The sequence below is a fragment of the Periplaneta americana genome, chromosome 2 (assembly GCF_040183065.1).
Source record: "Periplaneta americana isolate PAMFEO1 chromosome 2, P.americana_PAMFEO1_priV1, whole genome shotgun sequence".
Taxonomy (NCBI): Eukaryota; Metazoa; Arthropoda; class Insecta; order Blattodea; family Blattidae; genus Periplaneta; species Periplaneta americana.
The window spans coordinates 69,390,296-69,410,019 of NC_091118.1; the positions used below are offsets into that span (position 1 = coordinate 69,390,296).

General features: G+C 36.6%; 1 protein-coding gene across 4 annotated transcripts in view; it reads right to left on the reverse strand.

The window, feature by feature from the left end:
* Nucleotides 1–881: 881 nt before the first annotated feature.
* Nucleotides 882–19,724, reverse strand: part of LOC138694322 (zinc finger protein 260-like) — a 72,504-nt gene continuing 53,661 nt past the window's right edge. For 2 of the 4 annotated variants that reach the window (XM_069817930.1, XM_069817931.1), the window contains exon 7: nucleotides 882–3,122. In XM_069817930.1, coding sequence (XP_069674031.1) covers nucleotides 1,958–3,122 — 1,165 coding nt within the window. In that variant the 3' untranslated portion in view covers nucleotides 882–1,957. The remainder of the gene's footprint in view (nucleotides 3,123–19,724) is intronic. The other 2 variants (XM_069817933.1, XR_011330897.1) reach the window with 2 other exon arrangements.

Here is a 19,724-nt window from a genome sequence, read left to right on the forward strand (position 1 = left end):
TGGTTTTGCTTATGTAACATTAAGATTTACTATATCTTGCAGTCTTTGCAATCACTTTTTTTTTTTAAATATTTAACTTTGTTAATGTCTTTGAATTGCACGGCCAATATATTGCAAGTTCATTCATATAGCATATGTTTTAATTAACACATTGTTCCTTCACGTGGTTAATACTTCACAAAAACATGACGTAACTTCTTTATTATTTGTACACAGGTCATTATGAAAAATATCTTAGCACACAGGAATGCCTGCTCACAAGTCTTTTCACTGCAATTTACAATTCTTAAAGTACGTAGTATTCTTCGTAGATTTTTTAAAGCTACTAGAAATATTTAACTGTATAAAGTCCTCAAATAACTGTGTAAAAATTAAAACTTGAGAGACTGACAAGCTGAATTTTATCAACACATTCTCTCGTAACATTTCTGGATTAAACTAGTGCTGAGTTCATTCCCTTCCTATCCCGCTTATGCACCTTAAACTGTCTTACCAGTCATACCAACATAACTTAGGTGACATTACTACAGTTTTGCCCTAGTGTACACTCACGCTATGCCTAGGATATATGAATTTGTGCAAATTTTCAAAGTCTGGTGATTTTTGTTTAGTGATGTCAATACTGGCTAGCGTAATGGCGAACATACAAACGAAGTTACATAATGGAAACTGTGTTTATTTAATTAATTATTATTTCGTCGGTTTACAATACACATTAAATACACTTAAACAGAAACAACTTTATTTTGAATCTTGTGTACACCACTTTTAACACTTGAATATAATTAATTGATGAACTAGTGTTCTTACTCGTGTTAAATATGTAATATTTGTCCGGCTTACAGCTGTTTCAGTGCATCACGCACCATCACTCTGATGATGGTGCGTGATGCACTGAAACAGCTGTAAGCCGGACAAATATTACATATTTAACACGAGTAAGTCCACTAGTTCATCAATTAATTAGAAACAACTTATTAGAAATAATATTATTTTGAGGAATCAGTTTTGTCAGAACAAAAACACCTTTTTCTCGTAAGTAGTAATTTTGAATTAGTGTTTTGCTTGTAAACCGAGGATTTGTTGTGCTTCACTATTTTTCCGTGTTTATTGAATTAATAAAAGTTTCGCGTCCTTCACATTACATTGCATCATGTTTCACATCCCCATATTCCTTTCCTTCACTAGAAGCCACGTTTGCACTTCCATTACCAAGCACCTCTCATGTCAGGCGTAATTGACTACATTTCCGAACAAATTCCTTTCCTTAAAATATTATATTCGTATAAAATTCTCAAGTTTTCAAATCCATTTCCACAAAAAATCCCTTACAAATTCAACCATTTTCACTGGAACTAACTCAGCGCTAGTTTCACCCATTTCTGTGCCATGATATTCCAGTTAGAAATGAACTGCACAAAACAATATCCGTGGTCATTTCCAAAGCTTGAGAAAAAAACTCACTCTACGCAATGTAAGTCTTAATACAAATTCTTTCCTGCACTATAAATTTAAAATTATTCTTTACAACAAATTAATAAAAAAATTACTAAGTCATTTTCTGGAAACAATTATTAGAATGCTATCAATTTGCATGGAACAAATATATCTCAATTTTAGAAAATCGTTTAACACCACAAATTTTAAAAGAATGTGAAGTCGAATTTGGGTTTTGTAATCATAATTTGAGATGTAAAATCTCCAGTATTTCAAGACAGATTACAAGTTTCATCATCAGAGTTCAGTTGCTCGTGCTAGCCAAGCAAATCGAACACAAATAACTGGGCGACCACTGTAGATCTTGGATACAGCACCAATGATAGAAGCTGTGGCACAGGAACACTGGGATGCATAGTCTATATAAAACAAGATTTTAAAAAATCCTTGCAACTCAATCACAGTGAAAGCTCAAAATCTCCTATTTTCAAGAGATGTTTTACGTAAATTTTAAAAGTCTTTACGTTGAATTATTTACTACTTCTTCCTCGTTTTCATGAACACGTGCATGTTTCAGGAGCTTCCGTCTTTCCGAAAAGGCTTTATCACAAGTATCGCATTTGAATGGTTTTTCCCCTGTATGAATTCTTTCATGCCGTACAAGGGTTCCCTTCTCAGAAAACGATTTTCCGCATGATAAACAATTAAAAGGTTTTTCTCCAGTATGGATTCGTTCGTGTCTCACAAGCACTCGCTTCTTTGAAAATCCCTTTCCACATGATAAACAGTGAAAAGGTTTTTCTCCAGTATGGTTTCGTACATGTTCTACGTAGCTCACTCTTAGAGTGAACGCCTTTCCACATACTCCACATTTAAAAGGTTTCTCCCCCGTGTGAGTTCTTTCATGCCTAAGGAGGTTCCGTTTATCTGAAAATGCTTTCCCGCAAGATAAACAACTAAATGGTTTTTCCCCCGTGTGAATTCTTTCATGTTCTATTAAGCTTCGTCTTACAGAGAATTCTTTGCCGCAAACTTCGCACTTAAAAGGTTTTTCTCCAGTGTGCACTCTTTCATGTTTTTCTAGACTCATTTTGTCGAAGAATGTCTTTCCGCAAGTAACGCAATTGTAAGATTCGCCTCCTACATGAAGTCGTTCGTGCCTAACAAGATTTCGCTTTTCTGAAAACGCTTTTCCACAGAGTACGCATTTAAAAGGTTTTTCCCCGGTATGAATGCGCGAGTGCTCAACAAGACTTCTCTTCTCCAGAAACGCCTTCCCGCACAAAGAGCATTTGAAGGGTTTTTCCCCGGTGTGAATTCGTTCGTGCTTAACAAGATTGCGTTTCTCAGAGAATGCCTTGCCGCACAGTAAACAGTGGAAAGGTTTTTCCCCTGTGTGGACTCGGGAGTGTTCCAGCAGGCGGTGTCTTTCTAGAAATGATTTGTCACATGCCAAACATTTGAATCGCTTGTCTCCTGCATGCATTCGCTCGTGTCTTACAAGACTCCGTCTTTCTGAAAAGTCATTTCCGCAAAGTTTGCATTTGAAGCGTTTTTCGGGTATGTGAGCAGGAGGAGATTTGTTTGAAGTATCCTCTCCATAGTGAACCTGGGGTGTGTGAGATGGTGAAATCCGCGTGAAGGAGTCAGGGTCACTGTTGTAGGCATCAGAAGATATGCAGCAACTGGAAAGAACAACAAACAATTAAACAACAGTGCAATCGAAAGTCGAACAAGATATGAATAGATTATATCCACTGTTACACGACACAAACAGAAGGTAAGAGAAAAAGAGGGAAGAAAGAATTTATGAAGAGACAAAAGAGAGAAAGAAATAAAAAAACAGAAAAGATTAAAGGTCTGCTCATACCAACATGGGACATGGGAGCGACAGCGAAACTTGTAATCCTGTGATCTGTGTGAAATTCGTCATCTTCACACCAAAGCGGGATGCAGTCGCGAATAGGATTCATCTGATGAAGTATTTCTGCTCCTTGCAGTTGGCAAAGATGATCATAGGTTCGTTCATATACTACTACACTCTTGCTGTCACAGTAGAACCTTGGTTAACCGAAACTCCAGTTAAGAGGACAGAAATTCTTTTTTTCACACTCACTGCAACGACGTTAATACTCGCCACAGTGTGACGAATTGGAACATATTATATGACTAAACTCAGATTCCCTTCCTTTCTCTTCACTTTTGTCTTAACAGGAGTAGTCCTTTTTTTTGTTCCACACCATGCACCATCTCTTGCTGCACATAGCAAACTCCGACCTATTAGCCAATCTGTCTCCATCTAGGAGATAGCAGAAAAATACTTTGTCTTTCCCTCCTCTTTCATATATTGCATTTCTCCATTCCTGCCTATCTCACATCCCGTTTTCCAAATGTATCCACCCACCATAATCTAGACACACGATCACAGCACTCCTCAATACTATCCATAACCTCCCACCGAACATTCTCATACTCACTTCTTTCACTGTAACTGTTTCTCCACTTTGGAGACTATTGGACATCAAATGAATTTAAGAGTAAGTATTTTCAATTAATTCTTGTTAGCAATAGTAATTGTTCAATTTTTTCGATTTCCTTTAATGTTTACGCATATAAAAGGTTAAATATTTAAATTACCTCTTATTATTATTAATATTATTATTATTATTATTATTATTATTATTATTTATTTACTTACTGGCTTTTAAGGAACCCAGAAGTTCATTGCCGCCCTCACACAAGTCCGCCATTGGTCCCTATACTGAGCAAGATCAATCCAGTCTTTACCATCATATCCCACCTCCCTCAAATCTAATTTAATATGATCTTCCCATCTACGTCTCGGCCTCCCCAAAGGTCTTTTTCCCTCTGGCCTCCCAACTAACACTTTATATGCATTTCTGGATTCGCCCATATGTGCTACATGCTCTGCTCATCTCAAACGTCTAGATTTAATGTTCCTAATTATGTCAGGTGAAGAATACAATGCGTGCAGTTCTGTGTTGTTTAACTTCATCCCTCTTAGCTACAAATATTTTCCTAAACACCCTATTCTCAAACACTCTTAACCTCTGTTCCTCTCTCAAAGTGAGAGTCCAAGTTTCAAAACCATAAAGAACAACCAGTAATATAACTGTTTTATAAATTCTAACTTTCAGATTTTTTGACAGCAGAGTAGATGACAAAAGCTTCTCAACAAATAATAACAGGCATTTCCCATATTAATTCTGTGTTTAATTTCCTCCCAAGTATCATTTATATTTGTTACTGTTGCTCCAAGATATTTGAATTTTTCCACCTCCTCGAAGGATAAATCTCCAATTTATATTTCCATTTCATACAATATTCTGGTCACGAGACATAATCATATACTTTGTCTTTTCGGGATTTACTTCCAAACCGATCGCTTTACTTGCTTCAAGTAAAATTTCCGTGTTTTCCCTAATCGTTTGTGTATTTTCTCCTAACATATTCACGTCATCCGCATAGACAAGAAGCTGATGTAACCCGTTCAATTCCAAACCCTGTCTGTTATCCTGAACTTTCCTAATGGCATATTCTAGAGCGAAGTTAAAAAGTAAAGGTGATAGTGCATCTCCCTGCTTTAGCCCGCAGTGAATTGGAAAAGCATCAGATAGAAACTGACCTATACGGACTCTGCTGTATGTTTCACTGAGACACATTTTAATTAATCGAACTAGTTTCTTGGGAATACCAAATTCAATAAGAATGTCATATAAAACTTCTCTCTTAACAGAGTCATATGCCTTTTTGAAATCTATGAATAACTGATTTATTGTACCCTAATACTCCCATTTTTTTCTCCATTATCTGTCGAGTACAAAATATCTGATCAATAGTTGATCTATTACGCCTAAAACCACACTGCTGACCCCCAATAATTTCATCCACACATGGAGTTAATCTTCTCAAAAGAATATTGGACAAAATTTTGTACAACGTCAACAAAAGTGATATTCCTCGAAAGTTACTACAGTTAGTCTTGACCCCCTTCTTAAAGACGACTTCCATTGTTCTGGCACAATTTCGTTTTCCCAAATAGCAAGTACGAGCTTATAAATTTCGTTAGATAATGCGCTTCCACCCTCTTGTATTAATTCTGCTGAAATTTGATCGATACCTGGAGACTTATAATGTGTCAGGTTTTCTATTGCAATTTCGACTTCAGAAAGTGTGACTTCAGGTATAAATGGCTCAAGAGTTTGTATTTCAATTTCATCCCAATCATTTCTATTTGGCCTATGTATATTTAGTAGTTGCCCAAAATAGTTTTTCCATTTGTTCAGGATTGAATGAGAGTCCGCAAGGAAGTCACCATTCTCATCCTTTATCACGTCTACCCCTGCCTTATATCCACCATTCTTAAAATTCTTTATGCCCTTATATAAATCTCTAATGTTTTTATTTTCACTATTTGTTTCTACCTCATTCAGTTTTTCCTTCAAGTAATCTCTCTCTTTATTCCTAAGTGTACCATTTGCTTCCCGTCTCTTATTGAAATAATTATCTCTATTCGCCTCAATTGGATCCTGTAAGAATTTCAATTTTGCCTGTTTCCTTCTTTCTACTACCATGCAACAATCTTCATCAAACCACTGTTTCTCTTTTTAGTTTCATAATAACCTATACTCTGCTCAGCTGCAATTTTGATATTATCTCGGATATTTTCCCACACCTATTAACATTTAACTCTTCAACTTCATTGGAACTTGCTAATACGGCAAACCTACTTGAAATTTCGATATGATAATGTTGTTTAGTTTCCTCGTCCTTTAATTTCGGAATATTGAATCTTCTAATATTAACTTGTTGCTCTGCTCGCTTGGCTACTGATAATCTTTCTCTTAGTTCTCCAATTGCCAAATAATGGTCAGAATTTCTGTCTACCCCCCTGAAGGTTCGAATGTCTACTATACTAGTATGTCTTCTTTTATCTATCAAGATGTGATCTATCTGGTTATGTGTCGATCCATCTGGAGAAGTCCAAGTATATTTATGTATATCCTTATGGGGGAATGTTGTACTTTTGACAATTAAATTTTTTGATGTGGCAAAGTTGCCTAACCTAACTCCATTATCATTACTAGTTACGTGTAGGCTCTCTTTTCCAATAGTCGGTTTAAAAATATTCTCCCATCCTACTTTAGCATTGAAATCCCCCAATAAAATTTTCATGTGATATCTAGGTAACTGACCAAAAGTCTGTTCAAATTCCTCATAAAAGCTATCCTTTATATGGTCGTCTTTCTCTTCTGTAGGGGTGTGAGCATTTATAACTACGATATCGCACCATCTACCCTTAAGTACTAAATACGATAAACTATCACTGATAAATTCGATCTTTTTTACTGCTGATTTTATTCTTTTATGAATAAAGAATCCTGTTCCTAATTGGTGATTATCGTTGCCTTCCCCATCATACAACAAGTAATCTCCTATTTGTGTTATGCCGTTCCCATCTATCCTAACCTCCTATACTCCCACAAAGTCTATTATATATCTAGCTAGTTCTTTTGCTACTAATGTTATCCCTCCTGTTCTATATAGACTTGTAACATTCCAAGTACCAAATCTCATAACCTTATTCCTTTGGTGTGGTTGTGCCAGAGAATCAGTTCCATTCCGAGGCTTATTTTCAGATTTCGTAACAAGCTGTTTTTTTACGGTGATGGGTTATTAGCCCTTTGCCCACCCCCAAGCTGGAGGACCACCCCTCATCGACTGTCCGCGACTGCTTATTCAATATATTCACAGCTACCCTCCATTTCTGGAGGCCGTCTCCTCGATCCGCAACCTGAGGACGCGCCATGCCATGGTGATAGGGACCTACAATACATGGATTATTATTATTATTATTATTATTATTATTATTATTATTATTATTATTATTATTGTTATTATTATTATTATTATTATTATTATTATTATTTCCATCAACTAACAAGGCTCTGGGTACCAAATAATGGCGGTATAACTACTCCATCTAGTATAGAGGAAATGCTGTACCATCACTACACCTGTCCAGAGACTAAAGTGGCAGCCCCACCACTAGACTTATTTCCTCCAGCCAGTAACCTGTTGGGAGGACATGTTTTTACTAAAAAAATCTAAAAACACTTAACACGATTAACTACAAAACTACAGGCAAAACTGGAAATCATATGTGAACAGAATGTTTTGATCTAGAAATGCATGCCAAATGTTCAATTATCGGCCTGTGGGCAAGAGACCCTTGGTCAGATATTTGAAACCTTGGCAAGAGACTGTAGTGGGCAACCAGGCCCAATACATGAAAGGATGATGATGATGATGATGATGATGATTATTATTATTATTATTATTATTATTATTATTATTATTATTATTATTATTTTCTATCAATGTTTATCACTGTTTCACTAATACTGCTCATCTAATTTTTATTATTCAATTTTACTCCTATTATCTCCTATATTATTACTCCTTATCATATTACTATTGTATATTCTAGAATATTATTATAATTATTGCTGCAATAGTGTAATTGCATTCAACTAGAGGCTGGCTAGACAGAAGAAAAGATCTGCTGACCTTAGGTTAAATAAATAAATAAATATTATTAATATACTTCCTCTTAACTGACTACACAAGGGTTGGATCTGGAATGGATTCTTGCACTTAGGCTGTTTAGGCTCATTGTTCGCACATATGTGATGACCAGGGGGCAGATGTTGATGATCTAAAAATCTACTTAAAATGATCATTAAAATGCCCTAAATTAACGGAAAAATGACATAAAATTAAAAGAAAATGACATTTAAATATTATTATTCACCGTACTCGCACTACAACTTCTTAAAAATTAGTCACCTTGTTTCAATGACTGCCCTGCAAATCTCGGAGAGAGGAGGCAACTTATTGGAATTTGGCTAAGATAAAGAAAAATAACATGCAACAAAATAAAGGTTTTTAAGGGAAAACTATAGATTTTAATGAGGGTTCATAATGTGTTTCAACCAGGGGTGGTCAATGCCAGTGCCTTCATTCTCTGTCTCCTCCTCCTTCCGCGCTTCACTTTTGTTACCAGATCTTCCACATGAGGGAGTGTGAATGACAAAACAAATTGTGAGCGCAGAGTGCATTCTTGCAACCTTTGTGTTAAAAATACTGTCTACTACAGTAGATATCTCTTCCGAACTATGTTCAGGACACAACGTCCTGTCCAGGACATGGTGAAAGTTTCCCCCCTTCCAAACATAAATTCTTAAGACACCCTCGTACCGACAAAAGAACAGTAGCAGTCAAAGCCCTCACTTAAACTAAACTGTTGGCAAGCATTTCATATTACTTCCGTTGTGTGAAGTGAAGCCTTCAGTGGAATGAGGGATGGACTTTAGAGTCTGTTCCAAACTATAAAACTCAAACTTCACTGTTATTCACTTATTCAGTAGGTAATTACTACTGACCTATTTGGTTAGAAAATTATTTAACAGACCTATCGGTAAAGAAGAAAGTAAAAATGCATTCCAAATGATGTAAAAGTTGTTCAGAGTATTAAAAATGACCAAATAATGCCAAAAAGATATATATATAAAAATGATCTATTAGTTCAAAAACGTGAAGAAATGCAAAAAATGCAACATAAGAAATTAATTTTTTACACTGATATTAACATAGAAAGGATTTCTATATTAATAGGCATCATCCTAATGTGAAAAATAAGAAGATGATTCTTCATCAATATCCATTCCCTAGTGATGACTGTCTAAGTCTGGATGAAATTCGTGAATCCGACGCTGAAAGGTGGACCATCCTTCCTGAGCCCTGCAGGTAAGGTCTCATTGGCTACTGACTGGCCCAAACTCAGAGTTGTCAGAACCTAGATCAGCATCAAAATCCTTACTACTCACAGACATAACCTCAGCCCTTTTTCACTATTACAGATGATAAATGAAATGAGGGAAAAGTGGAGTGTGTTTATGAAAAGAAAGTACCCCGAGAAAAAATCCTCTGCAAGGTCTGTTTTGTCCATCACAAATTACACTCTGACTTGACCATAGATCGAACCCAGTCGCCTGGATGGAAGGTCAGTGGGCTAGTACTGTAGCCACAGACACAGCATACTTCCTTTTACTATACATCCTTACAAGCCACAGCTAATATACAGAGTATCCACAAATGTTTGCCCCGATTTCATCTGGCTATAATATTTTAACAGTAAAATTAAGCAAATAAATTTTGTTCTAGGTAGGGTGACCAGATTCACATCGATAAAAAGAGGACATAAAGCTTCAAAAAGGAGGACACTGTTCGAAAAAAGAGGACAGAAAATATGTACTTAGATTTAGGCTTAGACCTATATTACGAAGGTGGACCCAAAAGTAATCGGAACCAAACTGTTGTGCATGCATGCTTTGTAGTTACGAGTTGTGCTGTTAGGTGGTGTTAGTTTGGGGTCTACCGCGACTGTTAGTGAGCTGGCGTCAGTCTGAGTTAAGTGGTTTGTTTGTGGTGCTGTGTTGTTTGCATTCCTGTTTCAACCGTTTGGCGATTAGTGAGATGGCCGACCACAAGGAACAAAGAGTGTGTGTGAAATTTTGTTTTCTGTTAGGGAAAACTGAAGCCAAGACCATTGGGATGCTTCGGCAAGCCTTTAATGATGATTCTTTGGGGAAATCACAGGTCTACAAGTGGTTTTCCTGTTTCAAATCTGGCAACATGTCAACTGAAGACATGCCACGCCATGGGTGTTCTTCGACAGGAAGAAATGACGAAAACATTGCCAAAATCAAACATGCAATTGATGAAGATCATCGAAAGACCACTGAAGTTTCTGAGCAAATGAACCTGTAATGGAGCACGGTCCAGCAAATTTTAACCGAAGATATGCACATGAGATGGGTGTCTGCAAAATTTGTTCTTCACTTGCTCATAGATGACCAAAGAGAAAACCGTGTGAGAGTTTACCGCGACTTGAAGAGAGTGAAGTGCAGAACGATCCAAATTTTCTTAAAAGAATTGTGATTGGGTATGAGTCATGTTGCTATGGGTACAATCCAGAATCAAAGCAAGCATCGAGCCAGTGGAAAACTCCAAATTCACCACGACCCAAGAAAGCACGTCAAGTGCGATCCAATTTGAAAATAATGTTGATTTGTTTTTTTTTATGTGAATGGCATTGTCCACAAAAAGTTCGTTCAGCCAGGACAAACAGTGAACCAATATTTCTATTTGGATGTGTTACGAAGATTACGAGAGAATGCGTGACAAGAACGGCCCGAAATGTAGAGAAATGGGAACTGGATGCTTCACCACAACAATGCTCCAGCCCACACAGCTCTGATGGTCCGACAGTTTTTGACAAACAACAACATGGTGCTTGTGCCTCATCCACCCTACTCACCCGATCCAGCTCCGTCGGACTTTTTTTTTGTTTCCACGGATGAAGAAATGTCTGAAAGGAAAGCGATTCAGTGATGTGGCTGACGTCAAAGAAAACATGCTAATGGCTTTGAACAGTATCCTGCCTCAAGAGTTCCAGCACTGTTTTCAGCAGTGGCAAAAGCACTGGGACAAGTGCATTAATACAGATGGACAATACTCTGAAGGGGACTAAAGTACTGTGAATGTAGAGTTCGTATACTTTAAATTACAGTATGTCAATATCTATTTTATTAGAAAATATTTACAGTACAAATTTAGGGTTATATCATGATCAAAAGTATGTTAATATTTAATTACAAAATAATTATGGAAAAAATAATAATGATTTTACAGTTGGCTACATATGAAAGTCAAGGGAACTATAATTATTAAAAAGTACAGAAAATATCTATTTAGATTTATCTACATTCGCACCTCGATCTCTCAATTTACTAGCTACCTCTGAGCCCAGATCACATAATAGATTGGCCATCCCAATGTTAAAAATGGTAACTTGTAGAAGAGAACAACCACTAAGATGGCCATTGTCGATTAGTAACAACTGCTAGATGAAAGTACAGTTGCTCCATGCAATTCAAATGGGAGTTATAACCTGACTTCTTCTACTGTCACTAGAGGGCAGTATAGTGAAATTGATAAAAGTGGTTGCCTCCAAAGCCCATACAAGTGATCAATCTGTTATATATGTGATCAGGAATGGAAGTACAGTTGCTCCATGTAATTTCCTATGCAGTAGCTAGATGGCAGCATAGTGAAACTGATTGCTGTCAAAGTCTATAAGGCTGAACAATCTGTTATATATATATATATATATATATATATATATATATATATGATGAGGGCTCTAAGCAACGACCATAACAAGGAGGGGCAAAGAGAGTTATATCGTTGGCAAAGAATACATTTCATCAATGGTGCTGCCACCTACAGGCAAATTACTTGAAAAAGGCGTTAAATCAGATAATTTCAAGATATCAGGCATACAAGTTACGAAAAGGAGGACATTTCTTGATTTTTTTAAAAATCCGCCCGGACCCCGGACAACAGCCTAAAAAGAGCACATGTCCAGACAAAAGGGGATGTCTGGTCACCCTAGTTGTAGGTAAACTTGCATATCAGAAAGTTTCCAAAATGACTTTTCAGTATAAGTCTACTGACTTTGCCACCAGGAGCTCTGCTACTGCTTTTCTTAAAAAATGGCTTCAATGCAGGAAAAAGCCCATTGTGTTCTGTGGCTGACAGAAGCAAAATCTCCAGTTACACAGGACACAGTATGGAATAGAAACTGTGTTTTTAAAGCAGTGCAGATCATCAGTTTCCAAGTAGAGAGCTGAGACAGTTTGAACTGTCTTCATCCAGTCGCTGCAGAAGTCAATCACAAGAGCTTCACTAGAACTTCAAATGCCAAGGAGTACAGTTCACAAAGTCGTATGCAAATGTTTGGAATTGTTTGCATACAAAGTCCAAATTATCCAGGAGATAAAGCCAGATGACCATCCAAGGCATGAAGCATTTCCTAACCTCATTATGAATGGAACATACTTCTAAAAACTTTGTCTTCCATGACTTAATGAGCTTGACATCAGGTAGGTTTTTTCTACACTGTGCCCTGAACATTTGCTGCACTGTAACTAGAGATTTTCTTTCTGCTATCCACAAAACATATTGAGATTTTCCCTACACTGAAACCATTTTTTAAGAAAATTATTCAAATCTGCTTTACAGGCAGCTTTACCTGAAAGACTAGATTTGCATAATATATACATCACTGTGTATGTTAACAGAAAACCACAATTCCAAGTCACACAGAGATTGTGTGCACTTGATGTGGGTCTCTGGCATTTCGTCAACCCACGCGAGTTGTGTGGATATAAAGGGAAAAGTTGAGACGGTGTCAGGTGGAGTTCCTGGGTAGCTCAGTTGGTAGAGCGCTGGTACGTTCAACCAGAGGTCCCGAGATCGATACCCAGCCCCGGAACAATTTTTCCCTTGAAAATTATTCAAATCTGCTTTACAGGGAGCTTTACCTGAAAGACTAGATTTGCATAATATATACGTCACCGTGTACGTTAACAGAAAACCACAATTCCAAGTCACATAGAGATTGTGTGCACTCGATGTAGGTCTCTGGAGTTTCGTCAATACCCGGCCCCGGAACAATTTTTCCCTTGAAAATTATTCAAATCTGCTTTACAGGGAGCTTTACCTGAAAGACTAGATTTGCAACTTTATGAGTGCCCAAATTCACGTGAAAAAAAATTTATTTATATATACTTTATATTCATATATGAGGACTTCGCCGTCTTGATTGAATAATCAATGACTATATGAAGACCTGAGAATGATAAGTGGCTAAAGACCATTTTTTATGAAATTGAGATTTTAATGCCAAACGCAACTATAACTCTTACTTCATCTACTGGTGTGAAATGGTAGTCAAATATTTCGTACAAAGAGAACTACATGGCTCTGAATGTTATCATTTTCTAGATTTCCACTTTTGTTGAGAAGGAGAAGTGGACAAAGACCAAACTTACCCTGTTCTCACTCTCAATGTTACAGCAGGGTAGCGTGGTACGTACATCAGACATGTCTAAAGTATGGCAATTTCGATCCTGGCCCAGATCGATGGCATTTAAAGGCTGGTTCATAATAAACTGGGAACGGAAACGACAACGAGAACTAGAACGGAAATATTGTTAAAATATATGCATTTAAATGTGAGCATTCACAACTAAGTATTGTGAATGCTCACATTTAAATACATTCATTTTAACATTATTTCCGTTCTCGTTCTCGTTTCCATTCCCGGTTTATTGTGAACCAGCCTTTAGTGTGTTTAAATGCGAAAAGCTCATGTCAGTAGATTTACTGGCACGTAAAGAACTCCTGTGGGACAAATTCCAGCACATCGGTGATGCTGACATAATCTCGGCAGTTATGAGCGTCGTTAAATAAAATATAATTTACAATTTTTTCTACTATTCCAGTTGTAGAATATGTAAAATATTTGTGTATTCAGGTGAAAATATTGCAGTATCTGAGACACAACATGCTCGTATCTGATACTTGTGTTGCTATGAAGAAAACAATGCATGTGGATGAAATTAATTTGGATTTAGGTGGAAATCTGTACGAATCGTTATTACCAAGAAATAAAAAAAAAAATTGCAGGACATTTTGAAGCTTGAGAAGCTCATTCCTCTTAGTGTATAAACTGTGGTATAATAATAATCGTGAGTAGGTGTGGATATTAATAAAAAGGACATAGAGATGCACTCAGAGTCAAAATAATAGCATATAAATATGATATATTTCCTATTCTTTTAACTAACTGCAGACATGATTATTTTGGTGAATAGTATTTACATTTACATACACATTTTGTCTTGAAATAATTTGAATTCTTTGAGTGTGAGAACTAGATACGTTTATTCTTATATTTGTTAAAAATAATATGAAGGGAATTAGTTAATTTTTACTATAATGACATAAAATAATTATTTTTTTATGTTAAAACACATTTTAAGTGAAGTTATTCATGTAGCTAGTGTTTAAGTTCACATTTGTCACTTTGTATTGAAAAAATTCAGAATTTTGATTGAGAGAGAGAACTCGATAACTCCATCGTCATTTTTTATTAATTGTTCATTGGAGATTCAATTAATATTTACTTTAATGGTATAAAATGTTAAAAAAAGTCCGAAACTTTTCAATGACTATTAAAACATTTATTGACTGTTGAAAAAAAATGATGAAAATAGCTTTTCTTGATTATCTCAAAACTGCTGTCTTGGCTTTTATTCACTTATCATTCTCAGGTCTTCAAATGTAGTCATACATGTAGAAAAAACAGGAGAAAAATTCTTTCCAATACCAGGGCTCGAACCCAGGACCTCTCAGCTTTGCGCACTGAGCGCTCTTTATTTAGTTAGCTTCATTGTTAAAATATTATAGCCAGATGAAATCAGGACAAAAATTTGTGGACATTCTTAAGTCCTCTTATTGTACATACATTCCATACTCTAACCTACTAGTTACTGTCAATGTACGTCCTCTTACTGCACATCCCATAGAGGTCAGTCCAGTGGAGAGTGCCATGACTGGCTTAGAAGGGTGTCACGAAACATCCTAATATTTTCACTGAAATGACACTTACTCATGTGGTATTAGAGTTGGACCATCGATATGTTGATACAATTATAGGAAGGACATCTAACAGACAATGCACAAACCAGTTTCTCTTTTCAATACTATACTAGATGGACTCTGAAGTCTGATTAGTGTAATATGTTACTACAGTCTATCTATACAAAACTAGAAAGGTATTGATAGTTCTCTCTCGCACACATGGAAAGGGAGCGATGTTGTGAAATTGTGCGGTAGTGCAGTGCGGCTCTTTGTGCTGTCTGTCTGCCGTGTCGGAACTAAGCAGCTGACACGAAATCGTAACCTAATAATAATAATAATAATAATAATAATAATAATAATAATAATAATAATAATAATAATAATAATAATAATAATTATAAATGTATGAATGCAAATATGGTACATAGTGTGTAAGCGATAAATTCTCTCCATTAATACCTTACAACCATTGATAATTTTATACTTGAAATCTAAATTTTTTAAGACAGAGTGCAGAGAAGAAACACTGCCGTGGAAAAGATCTGCATCTCGAAGCGAAGTTCGCAGCTCTTTTAACATAGGGGGGGTCCTTCCGTCAGTAATATAAATATACATGCTGCCGGATTGCATCCGTCTGAAAGGCATCTAAATTTGTCACCTGCTTTTCCACTTTTCCTTTCTTTCCCGGAGTTTCAAGTCAGTAAGGTCCATCCTCTTGCTCATTCAATTTAAATTTCTCCTTTCCTATTATAACGATGGTGTTATTTCCTATATTGAGAGCCTCTGCAGTACTATTTACCACCTGTTGTACTGGAATAAGAGGCCCGCCATTATCTCTTCTTTCTCAAAATAGTCCCGCACATTACAAACCATTTCTCTCGCCTGACTTGTAAGAGGAGCACCTTTTCTATTACTTCTAGGCCTCTTGCTGTCCCTTGTAGACTCCTTTCTCCCTCTGCGCCCATGGTTCATTTTGTGCCGCTGTTAGGAGTAATGCCTTGCGACATTGTACAAGTGAAACACACAAACACTATAAATCGCGTTATAAATACACTTGCAACTAAATTAAATTTAAAACTAAACTCAAACTAATTCTCCCTTCATCAACAACAAAATATCTACGAAAACAACAGTCATGACAGAACACCAATACTTGCTGTAACACAGTAACGAAGATTCAACACTTCCAAACAAAGCAACTGGCTACCACGTTCTTGCTGCAAAACAGTTGGCAACGTCAGCCTGTTGTCATGGTCTCTGATTGGTTAGTTTGAGCCGTCGCCATAGTGATGCTTTGAAGCCGCAGAACTGTCAATATCTTTCTAGTTTTGTTTAGACTGTAGTCAGCGATGTATGCAATAGAGGGGGAGAGGAACTGGCCACCCTATCCCATTATCTCCTGGCTTAGTTGACTCATGAGTGATGCCTTATTGATGTCACTTATGAGGTTCAAACCTGTCTTGGACAGTTAACTAAACAACTAGATAGGCAATGTCAGAATTTTAACAGAATCTATTAAACTCTGGTTTGTTCTAGTCATGCAGCACAGAAGACAGATCTCTCTCATCCCGCAGCATGGATGGATATGAGTGTTGCTCAGTGCATCAATGTGAATCCAGTATTCTAGCAAGTTTTTTTTGTACGTTATTTTACGATGCTTTATCAACAGCTTAGGTTATTTAGCATCTGAATGAGATGAAGGTGATAATGCCGGTGAAATGAGTCCGGGGTCCAACACCGAAAGTTACCCAGCATTTGCTCATATTGGGTTGAGGGGAAAACCCCAGAAAAACCTCAACCAGGTAACTTGCACTGGCCGGGAATCGAACCCGGGCCACCTGGTTTCGTGGCTAGAATCGCTAACCTTCTAGTGAGTGGATTATTCGATTTATTTATCGAATTTTCTCGGCACTTGGTCTTTGTATATAAATAGCTGTCTCCACAGTTTTAATTTGTTGAAGATAGAGCCAACTCAACGGTGGTGTGATGGAGTAAACTTTTTAAAATAGTTGTTCGTATCTTCCTAAAAATTTTATTGAACATTAACAAGCATTATAGGAGTGAAAATAAAGAGAATGCTCCACAAACTAGTGATGGGGGTATGAAAAAGCGGAAATATCGTGAATATGACAGTTATTTTGATTTTGGATTTACATCAACAGATGTCAACAATGAAGATAAATCTCAGCAGTGCAATATTCTTCTTTTCCATTTACTATTTTTCCTTCTACTAAAGGGAGTGGAGGAACAAACATTTCAGCATAAAAATTTACTGTAAATTCATAATCTGCGAAAAGATCATAAGTAAACCCAAATTCTTCCTAAGTTCGATTCTATTTATTTCTATAGTCTTAAATCGAAATTTTTATTCTATGATATATTTCAAGTTACAGAGTACAAAATTAGGAGATGTTGATAGGTTTTAAAAATCAATTAACTGAAGTTTACGACATAAAATGTTCTAAACTACCCCCAACGACTATCGACGACATAAAATGTTCTAAACTACCCCCAACGACTATCGACCTATTAGTATTCTACCTACCTTATCGAAGGCGTTAGAGAGGATAGTACACAGACAACTCATTGACTAACTAAACAGATATGAACTCTTGGACATACATCAGTCAGGTTTCAGGACTCGACACAGTACAGCAACTGCACTGTTGGAAGTAACGGAAGACATCCGAAACGCTATGGACGAACGTAAAATTACAATACTGACACTACTAGACTTCAGTAAAGCGTTTGACACTGTAAATATCGACTTACTGACGAGAAAATTACGATCACTCCAACTATCACTAAGCACAGTTTCTTGGTTCTCCTCTTATCTCAGCGAACGTCAGCAGTGTGTCTGCATTGGAAGTCGAACTTCCTCGTAGTGTATCATTGATTCTGGAATCCCACAGGGATCTGTTCTATCACCACTACTATTCACTATTTACGTAAATGACATCCCCTCGACTCTACAGCGCTGTAAGCATCACTTTTACGCAGACGATTTACAAATCTATATCCATACAACCCCTTACTCACTCAATGACGCAATACATAATCTTAACGAGGACTTTGAATCTATATCTGCATGGGCCAGAAAGTTTGGGTTGACTCTCATTGCAAGAAAATCACAAGCAATCCTAGTGGGACATCAATGTCTATTATCCAACATTACTCCTGCTCTTCCAGTCAAGTTAAACGACACAATAATCCCTTTTGCTTCCTGAGTTAAAAACCTTGGAGTTTACTTTGATATGCATTTAAACTGGAATAACCAAGTAACCCATATTATCAAAAAAGTGCATACTACATTTCTTAAACAGCATTCGAAAATTCCTCCCGCTATCACTCAAGCAAATACTAGTGGAAACACTAGTAATGCCCCACTTCGATTATTGTGATTTTCTGACTGACTGACCTCAATGTCAACCAATCGCAAAAATTACGTGTTCATAATTCTTGTGTTCACTTCGTCTGTGATGTCCGTTGCACTGACCACAACTCTAAACTGACAAAAACAACAACAAAGTAATGAGTTTTAGGCATTCAAAAGTGACTGTGATCAGAATAAGATTCTTGTATATTCCACAATGTCCTGGAACTTGACATTTCTGTCGTCTGGATTAGCCTGATGATGGAACCTATAAGTAGTTCCGAAATGTTGGAAATATCAAGTTGCAGGACACAATGAAATACCCAAATGCCTGATTCTGATCAACAAACGAAATTTCTATGCTAGCTTTTAACAGTGTCGGAGTTAATAATGCATGGTATGAAGGTCCTTTTTTTGGATGTAAAATTCATGGACTCATGTTAACTACAACCATTACACAATACACAGGGGTTTCCAACCAGTGTATCATACCTGCAACAATGCTCAGTTTAATTTTTCTCTCTGGCGATAATTCGAATGAAAGTGAACACTGCAACAATGCTTAGTACTTCGTTTACTCTTCCCACTTAGTAATAAAGAGATTTTAGAATCGACAGAACATATTATAATGGTCAGTTTCAGTATATATGTGTGAGCAGGTGAAAGTGCGACTATTTTATCAAAAGTGCTTTATTTAGATTTTATCATGGACAAATTTTTAATTCGAAAAAGAGAATCTGAATCAAGTTCTGGGTTAGATGACAGCAGTGCTAATTCAAATAATGTGAGCGAAAATCCCCTTCGGGGTTCACAAAAATGTACTGTGTTTCGTAAATATAGTGATGAATACTTGCAATATGATTTTACATGGCGTTGCAATGAATATAAACAAAATCCCGAGTGTCTTATATGCGGAAATGTTTTGTCAAATCAGTCGATGGTGCCAAATAAACTAAAAAATGTATTTATAAGCCATTTTCAACGTCATAATTGTGTGAATCAGCACTTTCTACCATGAAAATAGTGAAATCTAAACAAAGGAACAGACTGCTGCATCTTGAAGATGATTTACGTGTTGGTCTGTCAACTATAAAACCACGTATAGAGAAACTCTGTGCAATCCACAGCGCAGGCTTAGCATTAATTTAAATATGTAAGTTTTCAAAAAGATACTAAAAATAAACGATAATACAAATTTTTTATCGGACATCCAGCATAGATAGGTTGGGATTTTTGACACATTTGCTTTTTTTTTAATGCCACTCAAGTTGGTGCTTGTTTTTTAGAATGTTTGATTGCATGTTAACATTGATCTATCTACAACACTGGATGTCCGACA